Source organism: Ovis aries, chromosome 13, assembly GCF_016772045.2.
Source record: "Ovis aries strain OAR_USU_Benz2616 breed Rambouillet chromosome 13, ARS-UI_Ramb_v3.0, whole genome shotgun sequence".
NCBI lineage: Eukaryota > Metazoa > Chordata > Mammalia > Artiodactyla > Bovidae > Ovis > Ovis aries.
The window spans coordinates 23,428,582-23,446,536 of NC_056066.1; the positions used below are offsets into that span (position 1 = coordinate 23,428,582).

General features: G+C 40.4%; 1 protein-coding gene across 8 annotated transcripts in view; it reads left to right on the top strand.

Annotated features, from left to right (window-relative positions):
• ARMC3 (armadillo repeat containing 3) overlaps positions 1-17,955 on the top strand; it is a 102,360-nt gene that overhangs the window by 72,776 nt on the left and 11,629 nt on the right. For 6 of the 8 annotated variants that reach the window (XM_012188319.4, XM_004014222.5, XM_027976606.3 and 3 more), the window contains 3 exons: positions 6,106-6,306; positions 8,310-8,472; positions 13,399-14,897. In XM_012188319.4, coding sequence (XP_012043709.1) covers positions 6,106-6,306; positions 8,310-8,472; positions 13,399-13,608 — 574 coding nt within the window. In that variant the 3' untranslated portion in view covers positions 13,609-14,897. Of the gene's footprint in view, positions 1-6,105; positions 6,307-8,309; positions 8,473-13,398; positions 14,898-17,955 lie in introns of those variants that run through there. The other 2 variants (XM_060397336.1, XM_060397337.1) reach the window with 2 other exon arrangements.

A 17,955-nucleotide genomic window follows, 5' to 3' on the forward strand; every position in this document is an offset into this window, starting at 1 on the left:
AGATACACTGCAAGATCAGCAAGAAAAAGGTACACATAAACAATGGCTAACAGAAGTCACACACAGGCTTCCCTCCCAGTCCTTCCTCCCTCTCTGCCAGCAGAGCACAGGATGCGATTTTCTCATATGACGTAGCTCCACCCAAGAAAGCCTACCTGAGTCATGGAATCCAGACTTCATAAAGGTGCCAATTCCGATTACCTGTAGGGAACCCCTACTTGAATGATTGGCTTCCAGGTGGCTCAGTGGTAAAGAATCTGCCTGCCAAGCAGGAGCTGCAGGAGATGTGGGTTCTATCCCTGGGTCGGGAAGATCCCCTGGAGGAGGAAATGGCAACTGCTTGCAGTATTCCCTGCTGGGATAACCCCATGGACAGAGGAGCCTGGCAGGCTATAGGACTTGCAACTATAGTTCAGACACAACTGAGCAACTGAACAGGCACGCACAGATTTCTCTCAGAAGGAAACAGTACATTTTTCAAGCACTAAAGGAATCAACCATGTGTTCTCTATCCTTCAGCAATAAAGAGGGGGAGTAAAGACATTTCCAGATGAAGGAAAACAATTTATTGTTAGCTGGCCTACCCTTACAGATTGGCTAACTAAAGGAAGTTCTTCCAAAGAGAAGAAAATGCTGAAAGAATCTGGAAAGATTAGGAAGAAAGAAGAAACTGAAATATGGGTATATACAATAGACTATTTCCTCATGAGTTTTATTTTTATACATTATATTTGATGATTGAAACTAAAAATTTTAATAATATCTGATACTCAAGAAAATTATATTTAAAAGTGGATAAAGTAAAGAGACTTCCCATGGATGTGACATTTCCATATTTCCCTCAAAGTGATAAAATGTGGATACCAGCAGACTGTGATACGTAATATATAATATGTCTGTTATAGTACTTACTATAACAACAACAAACCAATACAAAGAGCTACACTCACAAACAGTATAAATAAATCAAGATGGATAATTTTTAAATGTTCAAGTAACCCACAGGAAGGCAAGAAAAGAAAAACAAAGGAAAAGAACAAATCAAAAGGCAGATATTGGCAGAGTGTATTTAAAAGTTATGATTCAAAAAATAAACAAAAATAAAAGTTATGATTCAACTACATGCTGTTTAAAAAAACTCACTTCAAATTTATCCATCTAGATGGGTTGAAAGTGAAAGGTTGGAAGGAGATACCATGTAAACATTCATTTTTTAAGAAGCGTAAATGGCTTTTCAAATATGTATTAAAGTAGACTTCAGAGTAAAGAAAAATTCTAGAGAGAAAGAGGGACATTATGTATAATAAAATTAATCCATGAAGGAGACATAATAATCTAATATATATGCACCAAACAACAGAGCCTCGAAATACATGAGGCAAAAACTGATAGAGCAGAAAGGAGAAATAGATAAATCCAGAATTGTAGTTGAGGACTGCAACATGCCCCTATGAGCAACTGATAGAACTATTTGACCTAAAATCACCAAGGAAATAAAGGATTTGAACAACAGCAAAATAAGTAGGATTTAATTGACATATCATGGAACATTTCATCACCAACACATTTTTTCAGCTGCATTTGGAACATTTATAATATTCTGGGTCATAAAGCATAGCAAAAAAATTTTAAGTACTTTAAATCATACAGAATATGCTCTCTGATCATAATAGAATCAAACTAGAAATTAATGACAGAAAGACAAGAAGAAACTCTTTAAACGTGGAAACTGAATGATACACTTCTAAATAATCTCTGGGACAAAAGGAAGTCTCAAAAGGATTTAAAAATACAAAGAACTGAATGAAAATACAGCCAAAGCAATGCTGATATTGAAATTTATTTCACTAAAATGTATTAGAGAGGTTGTAAATCAATAATCTAAGTTCTCACTTCAAGAATCTAGAAAAATAAACTCAATACAATTAGAAGGAAGAAAATAATAAAGAAGAGAAATCAATGAAATTTAAAACAGAAACAGCAGAGAAAGTCAATGAAATCAAGGCTGGCTTTTAAAAAATGTCAATAACTATGTCAATCCTACTATGAGAATTGTAATCAGCAGCTTAGATGAAAAGGACCAGTTCATCAAAAACTACAAACTATCACAACTTACTAAAGATGAAATAGATGCTAAAATAATCATGTATTTTTTTTAAAAGTTGATTTCATAAAACCCAAAAGAGAAATTTCCTGACCCAGACAGTTTCATTAGTGAATTCTGTCAAACATTTTAAGAATTAACACCAACTCTACACAATCTTTGGAAGGAATGATGCTAAAGCTGAAACTCCAGTACTCTGGCTACCTCATGCGAAGAGCTGACTCATTGGAAAAGACTCTGATGCTGGGAGGAATTGGGGGCAGGAGGAGAAGGGGATGACAGAGGATGAGATGGCTGGATGGCATCACTGACTTGATGGACGTGAGTCTGAGTGAACTCCGGGAGTTGGTGATGGACAGGGAGGCCTGGCGTGCTGCAATTCATGGGATTGCAAAGAGTTGGACACGACTGAGTGACTGAACTGAACTGAATTACACAATCTTTCCCAGAAAACAGAATGTTTCCCAGCTCATGATACCAGCATTATTCTAATGCCAATACCAGACAAGGACATGACAAGAAAAGAAATTTACAACAGGTTTGGGCTTCCGTTGTAGCTCAGTTGGTAAAGAATCTGCCTGCAATGTAGGAGACCTGGGTTCCATCTCTGGGTTGGGAAGATCCCCTGCAGAAGGGAACAGCTACTCACTCCAGTATTCTGGCCTGGAGAATTCCATGGACTGTATAGTCCATGGGGCTGCAAAGAGTCGGACACAACTGAGTGGCTTTCACTTTCACTTTGTCAAAATAGTTGAGTATACCTGTGGTGGGTTGGGGCTTCTGTTAGGTTAATCTGCGTGTCTCTCCCTTAGTATCACTTTATCTGGATTACTGTAGCTATATAGTAAGACTTTTTATCAATCACTTTTGATTGTTCCCACATTATTTTTCTTCATCACATTTGATTTAGCTATTCTAAGGCCTATGCCTTTTCATATACAGCTTAGAATAAGATTTTCTATCCTACAAAAAACTTTGCTTGGATTTTAACAGGAATTCCATTAAACCTTGAGCCCATTTGAGGAGAATTATATCTTACTATGTTGAATCTTTAAATCTATGGACGCAGGACGTGTCATCATGTGTTTAGATCTTCTTTGATTGCTTTTGACAACACTTTTTAATATTCAGCACACAAATCCTGTACATGTTTTGAGAAGTTTATACCTAAGGATTTCATTTTCTTAGCATAATTGTGAGTGCTCCAAATTTTTTTTTTAATTTTGGTTTCCACATGTTTGTTTTCACTGTATAGAAACATAATGGATTTGTGTGTTGTTCTTACATCTTCAGATTTTTATGAACTCACTTCTTAGTTCTTGGAGTGTTTTTCAGGAGATTCTTTGGGATTTCCTACATGGGCAATCATATCATCTGCGTTGTCTTTAGTTTTCAGTAGTTTGATTTCAATGTGTCTGGAGTAGATTTCTTTGGGTGTGCCTTATTTACATTCACTGAAATTCTTGACTGTGTAGATTTATGTTTTTAACCAAATTGGGGAAACCATTTCAGCTCTAATTTATTCCATTTTTTCCCTGTACTGCCTTCTTTGTCCTCTTCTGACTCTATGATGATACTAATATTAGCTTTTTTTTTACTGCACCACAAGTCCCTGAGACTTTGTCAATTGCTTTTTCAATCTTTTGTTCTCTGTGTTATCCATATAATATAATTTTTATTGACACATCTTCAAGTTCACAGATTATTTTCTCTGTTATCTCCATTTTGCTATGAATCCTATTCAGAGAGTTGTGATTTTTAAGTTTTGGTTACTGTATTTTTCAGCTCCAAATTCTATTTTTATATCTTCTTTTTTCTAAGACTTTCTGACTCCTTGTTCATTTCAAGAGTGTTTTACTTGTTGGAACATTTTACATCTGTATCATCTCAGCATTGATGTGTATTGATGGCCTTTTCCCATATGAGGTGAGATTTTCCTGGCTCTTCGTATGTTGAGTAATTAGATTGCAATATGTTATAAGTCCTACAGTTCTTATTTATGGGTCTTAGACACATTCTAAGAAGAATGTTTCTTTTGTGTGTGTGTTTTAGCACTCAATCGCCCCAGTTGCTTTCAGTCTTCAAATTCCAACCAGTTGTCAATCTACTGTTTGCCCCATTTTCAAAGGCTTTGCAGTGCTATTTGGATGAGCCCTGCATGTGTGCCAGCTAAGATCCATTTGGGACTTGGGCAGTGGTCTATACTATAGTTCCATCTTCAAAATCTATGTATGTGCTATTTAGGGTCAGAACTATGCACACACAGCTTGGAATAAGCCTAGGAATTCATAAACACTTTTATAGGGTTGCTTTCCTGAGCTCCTCCCTCTCCATGACCTCACTTGTCTGTTCTGGTTCCTTGGAGCTTCCCTTTTGGTCCTTAAGCCAAAAAAAACATTATTTACCCTGTGGTGCAACACTCTTGCCATGACAGCATCCAGCCAAACAGCAGGAGGACTGAGCATGAATAAGGCAGCCTTAGATTCTTAGGGACCTGAATGTCATCACTGCCACCGCCATCACAAGATTCCTTAGGGGCTGGGGCACAAGAGAATGGATAAAAATAGGAAACAGATCAAAACCAGGGCTTTCCTCCATTTCTCAAGTAGATTTCTTGAGCTCTCTCTACACGCTGATGCCCACTTCCAGACTTGGGGCGATGTTTACTTCGGCTTGGAGAACAGTGGAGGAAAATTAAAAGACAAGCTCACCATCAGTTCAGTAGTCATTCAGATGTTGGTCTTTTCTGATCTTTCTGCTATGAATTACTTTTCAGTTTTCAAATAGCTATTGCATGTACCCTGTCCAGGTTTTAGGACTGTATTCAGTAGGAGAGACAGGGGGAAGTGTACTTATTCCCTGTTACCTGGAATGAGAACTCCAGTCATTGTTTGTTCAACTCATTAATAATGAGAGAATTAGTGAGATGTTAATACTGGGAAAAGATCACTTGAGAATATATATATTTATATCCAATTTAACTAAAGAATATTAGGAAAAGATTGCTGAGCTACATTTTAAAAACTTGTAGGATGACTAATGTCTTACAGGACAATAAATTGTAACCTTTGGGGGTATCTTTTCCATTGAATGCAAATAATTTGCATCTGTACTAAACAAAAATTTCTATGTTAAGTAGTAACTTCTCTAAGTCTGGAACTTTTCATTGAGAGTAAACAGTATCCTTACTGTTTACTAAGTATATTCTATTTTCCCTAAGTACAGAACTAAGTACATTTCCCTAGATAAACTTGGCATGAGGTCTTTGTCCCTGCATGACATGAAAATTCCTTGCCATCCTTATTTTGTTTTTTGCCTGTTCCCATGTTTTGGATATGTGTGCATGCTAAGTCACTTCAGTCGTGTCTAACTCTTTGTGACCCTGTGGACTATAGCCCTCCAGGCTCCTCTGTCCGTGGGATCCCCCAGGCAAGAATACTGGAGTGGGTTGCCATGCCCTCCTCCAGGGGATCTTCCTAACCCAGGGATCAAAGCTGCATCTCTTATGTCCCCCGCATTGACAGGCAGGTTCTTAGACAGGTTCTTTACCACTAGTGCCACCTGGGAAGCCCCCATGTGTTGGGTAATTGTTCTAAAAATTGGGATCCAAATTCTTCTTGCAGAAGGTCTCAACTGAAGCAAGAGATGATAAAAAACTGGCATAGACTCCCTGAGGAGGCAACCTATTTTTTTCCCAATTCAATAAATATTTATTGCATACCTACAGTGTACCAAATATTTTGATAAGAAATGGTGCATAAAAGCAATATATGATTTTCATAATATGTATCAATCATGTAGTATTCTCTTGAAAAATAATTTCTCCCACAAATATAGAGACTGTAAAACTCCTTGTCATGGAAACTTTGAAAAATATGTAAGGTATGGTTATTGAGGTATATAGCAAATACTATATTCCCATGATGCTCTTCGGATTAACTCAGAGCACAGTTAGTGCTTATTCACTCTGTTATTTTGCCTGCTGTTGCTTATTTTCTAAGGAAAGGCAGAGGGAAAAAAGAAGAGGAAAAAGTGAAGGAGGAGGAAGAGGTTGCAGCGGCACCCAAATTGACTGGAGAAGGGAGCCTTGAGAAAGAATGGTTCCCTCCCTCTGATCCTGACTTCTGTGTTTATGTGTATGAAGTGACCAAATCCATACTTCCCATCACCAATATAAAGGAACAGATTGAGGTTCTTGCAAAGTAAGCTGTCTGTGTATACATATGCATTTTCAGTTTCTGCAAAATGTTTTTTCGATGTTAGTGATTTGCATTGTTCTAGCCAGTTTTCAGACAACTACACCATAATAAACAACACTCTGACTCTGAAGCAGAAACACAAAGATTTGGAAAGAAAGCCTCCATTTCTATTTTGGGTAATATTTCTGCCAAGAATCAGAACTAGGAGCTAGAAATTACTTAAAGAAAAATGTCTCTGTCATTTTCTCCTGCTAAACCATGAAAAGCATCTTTCAGGGTGATTCCAAATAAGTTATAAATGAAGGAATCCTATTGTGAATTATTTGTAAACTCACAAGTTGGTTCCTAATACAAATGGTCATCCACTATTTTTATGTTATATGTCTGATATTTTGTGTCTCACATTGCTCTAAAGTGGCATTGTGGGTATTCTAAGAGATGGTTCAGCACTCTGTATAATCCAGTGAGGTTGCCTCCTAAATGAGAGTGTTTACTCTAGATTCCACCCAGAGAAGACTGAGAACTTGACCTTATAGCTGACAGGGATTAAGACTTACTGGAAATGCAGGCTCACTTTCTTGACTGACACCAGCCAGTCGTGAGCTCCTGGTTTGTGCAACAGCTGCAGTCTCTGTGAGAGCTTGTACCTTCTCCAAATAGAAGTGAGTTGCAGGCACCAAACCTGGATGTGACAACTGCAAGAAACACAGCCGCCAGATCACTGACTCCTTGTCAGCTGGCTCTGCAAGGGAATGTTTTTTTGGCTACTGAAGTTTTCCTGGTGTCCTTGAGAAGTGATGACTCAAGCAGATTCTGACTTAACTCATTTCAACATTTGTCAGATTTCCTCATGCTTTGTTCCTATCAGAAATCGTTTTCATCATTCCCCTATTTTTCTTTTAATCTGAGCCCATACCAAGAGAGTGATACAGAGATGTATCCCCATGCATTTGGCTCCTAGTTGTATACCTGGCTGACTGACAACGCAGGTCAGTGTTCTGCCCAATCCTTTCTCTTGGTTTTCACCATTGCTCTTCTTTGTTGGTTCCACAAACAGCAAGAGGAAATTCTTTAATGATGTGCAATTCTGCCTTTACTCCATGATGTAGTAGCCTCAGTTGACAGAGGATTTTTACAGGTGTGCTGAGTGACATCTTCAGTGAGAGCCTACTTTTAGGAGAAACTCTCAGGCAAAGTACAATACGTCCAACTCACCTCATGTAATTGTTACTTATTTTTTCCTTTGTGCCTCTTCCTCCCTCCTCTAACTTCAGTGTTACATAAATGGCATATCTCTTTCTCTAAATTAAAAAAATACTAATAAAATTTAAAAGAAGAGGAGGATAAAACTTGAAAATAATTGTGAACCTAATGGTATGCAGTGGTCCTATGTGTTTGGATGAGGTTAAATTCCTTAAAAGAAGGACCATGTGTCAGGACAATTCAGATTCAAACATTTGAAAATACTTTCCAACAGTAAGATAACATTCAAAAACTGCATTGATACAAACGTAATGTGATATTGAACTGTATCTTGCTATAAACATTCAGAAAATTAGCATTCATTTCTTTTTTCCTGCTGAATGAAACTGCTAGAATTTCAGCTAATATATGAAGAGAGTAAGTGTAATACTGTGTGTGTGTGTGCACGCATGCACACTCAGTCGCTTCAGTCGTGTCCGACTCTTTGCAACCCTATGGACTGTAGCCCACAGGCTCCTCTGTCCATGTGATGCTCCAGGCAAGAATACTGGCGTGGGTTGCCATGCCCTCCATGAGGGGATCTTCCTGACCCAGGGATCGAACCCACATTTCCTGTGTCTCCTGCATTACAGGCAGATTCTTTACCACTGAGCTGTCAGGGAAGCCCAGGCATAATCTTAACTTATAGTAAACACATAAAGTAAAACAAAAATCAGAGGAAACACATGTTTTACAAGCATAATTACACAGAAGACAGTGAAATATTAAACTTGACTGATTCAATCTCACTGTAATTGATGCAGGTATGTGGCTGAAAAGATGGGCGGTAAGATTCCAAAAGAAAAACTACAGGATTTCAGCTGGGAGCTTCATATAAGTGAACTAAAATTTCAACTTAAATCCAATGTTGTACCAATTGGACTGATCAAAAAAGGAATCTTCTACCATCGAGCTTTGCTTTTCAAGGTATTTAAGATGTTTTGCCTCATTTCCAATTAGGTAAAAATGTTTCATCTTCATCGTTGTGGAGTGAGCCAATTGCTAACAATTAACTTTGTAATACTAATACTATCATTTAGATGTACTTATATTTGGTGTATATATGTATGTGTATATACATACACACATGTAAGTAAGTTCACCAGACTGTTAGAAGCATATTCATTCTATATTTGTGACACACCTACTCTAGACCAGGGGACAGAGGATGAGATGGTTGGATGGCATCACCAACTCAATGGACATGAGTTTGAGCAAGGTCCAGGAGTTGGTGACGGACAGGGAAGCCTGGCATGCTGCAGTCTGTGAGGTCACAAAGAGTTGTACACAATGGAACAACTGAACTGAACTCTAGACCAGGGCCTCTTCCAAGGTCGGGAATATAGGGATAATAAAGTGACAATCCCTGCACTCGAGAGGGTCTGAAGCCAGACTTGTGGGCTCTCAGGTGACTTCAGGGAAAGTTTCAGGGGAGGAAATGATATGTGGCCTCAGTTTTACAGGCTGCATAGAACTCCAGCAGGAAAGAAGGAAAGACATGGATGTTCTAAACATTTTATTCAAAATAACAGGTATGAGAGTCAGTGTGATCCACTTGAGGGATGGAGAGTAGGTCTGGATCCAGAAGAGCAGGGAAGGGTTGGATGGGCTAAAGGACCAGACAATAAAGCACCATGTGATTTTGCACTTGATTCTAAAATCTGTGAGTGGCCACTGAAAGTTAAGGGGAGTGTGGCAACATGATTTTGAAAGACCATTCAGGCTACAGAACAGGGAATGAATTAGAATGTGGCTAAGACTGGAGACAGGAAGACCAGCTGCAAGGTCCCTGGAGCAAGAAGTCTGGGTGACAGATACAAAAGCCGTGGAGGAGGCTGCAAACGAGCGGTGAGTTTAGAGGGAGACACGGGAGGCAAAACTGGAAGAAGCTGCTGGCTGCCTGACAGTTGGATGAGAGGGTGCATGAGAAGAGAATGATTTCCAGACTCTGGTCAGGGCCACTGGAAATGATGGCATCATTCACGGAGATGAGGACACTAGAGCCAGAAGAGGTGAAAGGGAGGGGGTGATCTTTTTTTCCCTGCGTTGTAGTCAGTGTCTGAAATATAACAGGGGCTGAGAAAATGGTTTCTGAACCATAGATTTAAATGTATAAAATACAGCCTTCTCCTGAATACCTACAAACGTCATTGCATTTTGCCTCCAGTTTCAAGCTAATCCTATTTGTAGCCCAAATGCCAGTCTTTCCTATTTCTTGGGATTTCCTGCTCTATCAGTTCTTCTCTCCCATGTTAAATCTCTTTCACTCTGCCAGCTGTTTCTCCTTTAAAATCCAAACTTAAGTCCATTCTATCTAAAGAGAAAATGTAAATCTTTTCTCATTATCTCTACAACCACTCCTGTATACAGTCCATTACATGACAGTCATCATCTTGAGCTTATATACCAGGCATTAGATAAACATAATTATCAACAGTCTCAAATAGGCCAAAGGCTGGAACTACTACCTTTGTTTTAAAGACAAGAAAATTGATACTTAGACAAGGAATTTACCCAGAGATACAGCTGGAATTTGAACCCATGCCTATCTGAGCCAAAACCTACTACACTGCTTCTGTCTGAAGATAATTCTCATTCCAGGTCAAAAATTCTGAGTGATTCTCCACTCCTTGATCTCCCTTTTATCCTCAGCTCTCTGCAGTCTGGCTATTGCTCCCTCCCGACAAGGATCATAATGATCTAGTGTCTCTTTTGCTTGATATGTCAGAGAACTTGTCATTGATCCTTCCCTTTCTTCTGCACCACTTTCCTCAGTAACTTCTGTCCTCTCGTCATTTCATCTCAGTCTCCTTTGGAGACTTCTTTTCCTGCACCCTTGTCTTAAATGTTGGGGTCCTGACCCAGAACTCAAGGTTCTTACATTTTTCACTGGTAAAATGTCTCATCCCTCTATTCCTCCTAAATCGTTCAATCCCCCTACACATACTGTTCATCTCCCCCATTTTCTTCCAGCTCCTTTCCCCCATGGCAGCCTAGATAAATTGTCCACAGACCTTATAACCTGCTCCCTGATTTCCTTCATCTTCCTGCCCCCATCCTTCCACTCCTCTGCCTTGCCCGCCCACCCCGCGTGCCCTTTCCACGATGACACTCAGGCTACAGCACGCAACCGTGGGGTGCACCACCGCCAATTCAGGATCCAGGATGGCGGTTCGCATGCTGCCTGGCCACCTTTTCCAGCTCCTAGCCAAGGACTTTTCTTATTTTCCTCAGCAGTCATGTCCCCACATCTGCCCTCCTTCCTAAGCCTTTCCATCTTCACCTCTTCCTATGAGTAAATGACCTTTTCCCCCATTTTATGAAGTAAACAGAAACTTCCAGGTTCAACTCAGCTGAGGTTAAGAACTCAGACTCTGGGAATTCCCTGGCAGTTCAGTGGTTAGGACTTGGTGCACTCACTGCTGGGGCCCCAGGTTCAATCCCTGGTTGGAGAACTAAGGTCCTACAAGAACTCAGAAGATAGATTCCATGGCTTTCATGTGACCTTGGGAAAACTGTCTGACCTCAGTCTTACTCTCTGAAAGATGAGGAATACGGTAGTATTCCACAGGGGTGTTTTGGTGATTTAAAGTGCCTTGATATGGAATAAGAGATCTCTAAATACTATTTTGGAAAAGATTATATTTTTGTGTGTGTGTGTCGACCCCCTACTGTGAGTGTAAAATGATTCTAGGACCAATTTCAAGGGGATCAGGGGCTTGTTCCACACATCCAAGCAATTATTTGCTACCAGCTGGGTGTCCTACAATTCAACTCAATTTGGATACTCTTTGCCTGGAGATGGGGTCAGGCCCCACAGGTTAAGGGCTCAGTTCTAAAAGACTGCTTCCCCCTCACCACTGCTTCCCCCCTCACCACTTCAGGTGACAGTCACAAGCCCAAGTTGTCTCCTGTGCATCTGAGTGACCAGGCTGTAGATTGAAGGTTCCAGTAACCTCCTCCTTGGGTTCAATTAATTTGCTAGAGTGGCTCACAGAAAGTAGAGAAATATTATTATTATTACTAAAGCAGTGGTTTATTATAAAAGAGTATAACTCTTTAGTATAAAAGAGTATAACTCCGGGACAGGCGGAGAAGGCAATGGCACCCCACTCCAGTACTCTTGCCTGGAAAATCCCATGGACGGAGGAGCCTGGAAGGCTGCAGTCCATGGGGTCGCTGAGTGTAGGACATGACTGAGTGACTTGACTTTCACTTTTCACTTTCATGCATTGGAGAAGGAAATGGCAACCCACTCCAGTGTTCTTGCCTGGAGAATCCCAAGGACAGGGGAGCCTGGTGGGCTGCCGTCTATGGGGTTGCACAGAGTCGGACACGACTGAAGCAACTTAGCAGCAGCAGCAGCAGCAGGGACAGGCAGGTAGGAGAGACACATAGGGCAGGCTTCGAGAAAAAGGCTCTGGGCTTCCATGTTCTCTGAAGACGTTGCTCATCAACCCAGAAGCTCTCCAAGAGTTTGGGGTTTTTCATGAACGATATATAGCATAGGTGTGATTAACTAAATCATTGGCCATTGGCTATTGATTCAACCTCCAACCCCTCTCCCCTCCCTAGAGGTCATGGGAGCAGGAGTGAAAGTTTCAACCCTTCACTCACAGAATTGATTCTCCTGGCAACCAGCTCCCATCCTTAGGTAGGGTCCAAAAGTCACCTCACTCACAAAACAAAAGACACCTTATGGATCTCATCACTTAGGAAATTCCAAGAGTTTTAGGAGCCCTCTGCCAGGAACTGGACAAAGACCAAATATATATTTTTTATTATATATCACAGGAGTACCAAACATCCAGACACTGTTATGCTACCATTGACTGTTGATCAGACTAGATGGAATCTAAGGCCCTAAAAATAACAACCATGCCTCCATCATCTGGGTTCACCCAAGACTCCCTGGTAGCAGTCTTTACATAGTGAAGTGAAGTCGCTTAGTCGTGCCCAACTATAATGACATGCATGTAGAAATACAGAGATGATCGAATCAACGCAAGCATTGCCTTCTGGTACTAGGAACGTTTATTGAGCCCGTACTGTGTACCAGCATTCACAGCATGAGTTCAGTTGACCTTTACACCCACCTGACAAGGAAGGTGGTTACACCATTGTTATCATCCCACAGATGGAGACACAGAAGCATAAAGAAGTGAGTCATGTCCTTAAGGTGACGCTAGTCACCTGAAATTCAAACTCAGCCAGCTCTCGTATTCCCTATGATGGGACTAGGAGCTTTCCAGATTATTTAAAAAGTGCTGTTAAAATCAGGACAAATTGAAGGAAGAGACAGCTTCCAAGGAACATAAGCAACCCCTGAGGACTGGGCGGCAGGCAGCCCAAGGACCAGCTGCTCACAGTGCTGCTGGTCTGGCTCCACCAGCCTACACCACACAGAACAAACAGGTCCCTCCCACCCCACCCCAATCTGATCCCTCTCTTCAATCCCACTGCATTTCACACCCAAAGAACAGCCCAGGAGCATGGAAAGATTGATAGACACCGTAGTGCTGAAAGCCCGTGGAACAGCTTTTCTCCAATTACATTATCAATCTTGTGCTGATACAATGCAGCATACCTGCCTGAAAAATGTCCCTTCCCAGCAGGACCTACACACAAGTTTAGAGTCCACAGAATCCTGAGGAGCAAGGAAACTTAACACATTTTACCGACTCCTGTCACAATTCTGTACATTTCTCCAGCCTCCTTTCTAAGCACTTTTTTTTTTTTTTTCCTTTACAAAAGTGCATATTTCACCTTCAAGCAAGGTGGGTCTTTAAACCAAGCCTTTTTCTCCGCCCCTCCCCTCCTCACTCTTGGCTGATCTCGTGTTTTCTCCCACAGGCTCTGGCTGATAAAATTGGTGTAGGCTGCTCTCTTGTTCGCGGGGAGTATGGCAGAGCCTGGAATGAAGTTAAGCTGATGAACGAATCCCGAAAGGGAGTGATAGGGGCACTCCCTCCCCTGGAAGTTTACATAGTTGACCTCATGTTCCATCCAGGGTCCCTGATAAAGTTAAGAAGTCGCGAGGCAGATCATTACAGATTTCTCTAAACTTCCAAATGAACGTAGAAGGGATTCAAACAAGAAATGCATTATATACCTTTCTATGAAGTTCACCCGTGGATTTTATTTCTTTAAATAAAAACCTTAGAAATGCTCTCCTTGTGTAGAAATGAGGTCACTTGGATTGGACTCAGCTGTGCTTCTGATTTCAGGCTTTTGGCAAGCAGTCAGTCTGATGAGATCATATTATGCTCAAGGAAAGCTTTTTATTCTTGAAATTAACCCACCCCACCCCTCGCATTTCCTGAGGAGCATCTCTGCCCTTTGGTAATCCTGTGTAAAAAGCCCACAGTTACTGTTCCCAGAAAGTGAGTGCCCTGTGACTGCTATGCTTCATGTTCAGGACACTCCAGGAATACCTGGTTAAATAAAGTCAGTGGTCTTTCATGTCTTCAGTCACCTCCTCTCACTACCATATAGTAAGAGTATTCATATTTTGAACATTTGTAGATCTATTTTCGGAGAAGGCAATGGCACCCCACTCCAGTACTCTTGCCTTGGACAGAGGAGCCTGGAAGGCTACAGTCCATGGGGTCGCTGAGGGTCAGACACGACTGAGCAACTTCACTTTTCACTTCCATGCACTGGAGAAGGAAATGGCAACCTACTCCAGTGTTCTTCCTTGGAGAATCCCAGAGACAGGGGAACCTGGTGGGCTGCCATCTATGGGGTTGCACAGAGTCAGAAACAACTGAAGTGACTTAGCAGCAGCAGCAGATCCATTTTAGTATCACAAATTCCTTTCTAAAATTTTTTGTTTATATTTTTCCAAATTTATCATTAAAAACACTGTTTAGTATACTTCACTGAATTGAAAATATTCCTAAAAACGATTTTCATACACGGTACTTGTCTATGCTGACTTAGAAATATACCTTCAGTTAAAAATTCTGATTTGCTTTTTGCACATTTTAATGCTGGGTTACAAAAATATGATTTTAAATTTACGTGACTTAAAAATTTCTTCTTTTCTGAAAAGATTTGAAATATAAGAATAAGGTAAATCTTTGGGGAGAGATTGTTTTGTCAGTACTGAGCACAAAATGGGGAGCAAGCACACATTCCAAACGGCAAGAGAAAATGGATCTGATATAGTATAAACATTTTACTCATCATGCCTTTAAGTCTAAAGCCAACCCGTCTAAATCATTTTACTAAAAGGCTTTTAAAAGTGACTTTGATTTTAGGAATTAAGGTGAAGATTATTCTGTGTGAACCAATGTGTAATTTCAAAGAATGTGTAATTCTTTATTTCAAAATAAAGTTGCTACATCAAATGGTGTGGTAATTGTATTTATCACCCAATTTCATGAACCAGAGCACAGATTATAGGATACATACCCATCAAAGCATTTCCAAGTCTCTCTTGATGGATTACAAAGATATATAAGATGTAACAAGATAAAAAACAAATGAGCAACAGGCGTAAGTATAGAAAAGAAAGTTCGACAAGGCTGAGACTAAGTTTAGAATTCAAAATGCATTCTGTGACAATCCTGCATACTTGTTAGAGGTAAGTGGAATTTTGACTGTCTAGCATGCCAGTGCAGAGGGGAATGCTGTCATGACTGATGACGGGGTCCGCTAGACAAAAACACAGAGCAGTTTCTCAAGAGGAACAAAGACCAGGGGACTTCTTTGGGAGCTTCAAACAGATGACAAATGCAATATAGAAAACAACGTCTTTGAGAAACCGCCTCCCAGCAAGTTCTGGAAAGAGTTTTCATATAAGCCAGTGGCCAAACATCAAAATGGAATGAGGGAAAAGTTCCGTGCTGCGCCACCGTGATGTTGTTCAGGTGGACACGACATAGTCTTAGTCTGGTACAGACCAAACACGCATTCCTGTTTTCGTCTTAGATATGATTTTGGTATGCTACCTCTCTCACTTAGGTTCTAGGTAATAACTGTCCTCCACTTTTAGTAAGTAGGTTTCAGAGATATTGTCCAAGAAGCAGCACTGTCAGTGATGGAAAATATTTTCTAGAAGCTCAAAATGATGTGTCAGATCAAATGGATATTGGCTTTTTATTGACATAAAATTATTTGAATAGTAACATATTTCTCAGCCAGATTTCCTCATACTATTTGTCTGCCAAAGGCAGTAATCTGAAGATACCTGGAGATAAGAGGTAAGGAGTTTCAGGAAATACATTTCCCTTTAGAACCATTCCCAGAAAGGCTATAAACCACTTACTGGTGGTTTATTTGCCTTTTTTTTTTTTTTTTTTTTGCTTTTTTGTTTTCACCCAGTTGAATAATTCGGGTAAGATAAACTGACACTATGAAAACTAAATGGAGAATATCACCATTGGGCATATTTTGGGGGAATATTTTTTAGAGCAATACAATAGTATCCAATTACTTGAGTTTAGTATTTAAAAGTACTATTCTTAATCTAAAATCACCTGAATATTTTTAGATAGTTCACTAGCAAAAGCTTTGCTTAGACTTATACTTTTAAAGCCAGAAACATCATTATTTTAATAATAAAAGTATACTCGACTTCAAAGGACAGCCACTGAAGTGTCAGGAATAAATATATTAATATAGCAAATTCAAGTAAGGCCCTGGTAGAACTCACGCAGTACAAAGGACCTGTAGGATAAGCCAATAAGCCAAAAATTACAATTTGAAAAATAGCATTGTTGGAAAAGGTAAAGAAATGTTACTGTGGTGATTTTCCTTATAAATTTAATAAGCCTTTATTATTGAGAAGCAATATAATAATGGTGGCAAAAAGCCCAGGTTTGTGAGTGAGAGTTGGGGATAAGTTCTGCATCTACCTTTTTCTACTTATGTGATTTTGAAAAAATTACTCAACTTCTCTGTCTCTCAATTTACTCATCTGGAAAATGGAGATAAATGATAATGAATAGTTACATGTTGTTTACTATGTACCAGAGGCTCTTCTAAGCCTTCATTGAATCCTTCCAGGAACCCTTTGATGTATAGGTGATATTACCCATGTTTGGCAAGTGAGGCACAGAGAAGTAACTTACCTCTAGTTCACTCAGGTAGTAATTGGCAAAGCTTTAAATCTGAACCTAGTTTGTCTGTAGAGGAGATGCTCCCAATCTATAAAGCTACTAATCTAATAAAGCTGCTACAAGGATGAAGTAAGACTGTGCATGTAAATGACATGTATGTGTGTGTGTGCATGGAGGAATGGGGAGGTTATGTGAGTACATGTGGGTGCTTATAGCTTTGTATTCTATTCTCACAATGTTCTCTTCACACCTCTGTCTTTAGCATGATTTGAGGGCTTTCTTTATTCTTCGTGTATCTCTTCTTTTAGATCAGAGGTTAACAAATATTTTCCTTAAAGACTCACAGAGTAAATATTTTAGGCTTTGCGAGGCGTACAGTTTCTATTACAACTCAACTCTGCTATTGTAGCACAGAAGCAGCCGGTCGATCACACCTAGACAATAAATCTTATTTAATAAAACAGATGTGGGCCAGACTTGGCTCACAGGCCAGCGTCAACCCTTGCTTTAGATGATGAGCACCTTGAGGGTAAGGACATGGAGAGAACTGGACTTAACCTAGTCCCTGGCCTTCCCCAGTGGCTCAGATGGTAAAGAATCCGCCTGCAATGCCAGAGACCTGGGCTTGATCCCTGAGTTGGGAAGATCCCCTGGAGGAGGGCATGGCAACCCACTCCAGTATTCTTGCCTGGAGAATCCCCATGGACAGAGGAGCCTGGTGGGCTACAGTCCATGGGTCACAAAGAGTCGGACACCACCAAGCGACTAAGCTCTGGGCACCTTAAATAAGTGTAAAAGAGAGACGCTCACAAGGGCATTTTGTCTTCTTTGGTTTCTCTGGGTTCTAAGATGGATCTACTTGATAGTAATCTGACGGATGCCAAAGCAGCAGCCTTATTTTTCAATAAGGATAGGGACTTCCCTAGCAGTCCAGTGGGTAAGAAACCATGCTTCCACTGCAGGGGGCATAGGTTCAACCTCTAGTCTGAAATGAAGATCCCACATGCAGTGCAATGAGAAAAAAAGAAAAAAAAAAACCCCAGAAAAAAATAAGGTGAGGATAAATTTGACCTATCTAAAAAAGTAAATAAATTTCCCTCTCTTTGATGTGTGAGGGGTCTGAGGTTGCACCCCAGTTGCAAGCTAAGTGCCACCATTTTTGTTGGCATAAACATGAGATGCCCGGGTCAGAGACAAAGGCCTTATTCTTCTTGCACAGCAAGCAGCAGAGACAGCATATCATATCAGGCACCCTTGCTCCCAGTCCCATGGACAGACCCAGGTGGACGACAGCAAGCACAGCAGGTGTGTCCCAGGAGAGGAACCCTGAGTTCAGAGAACCTAA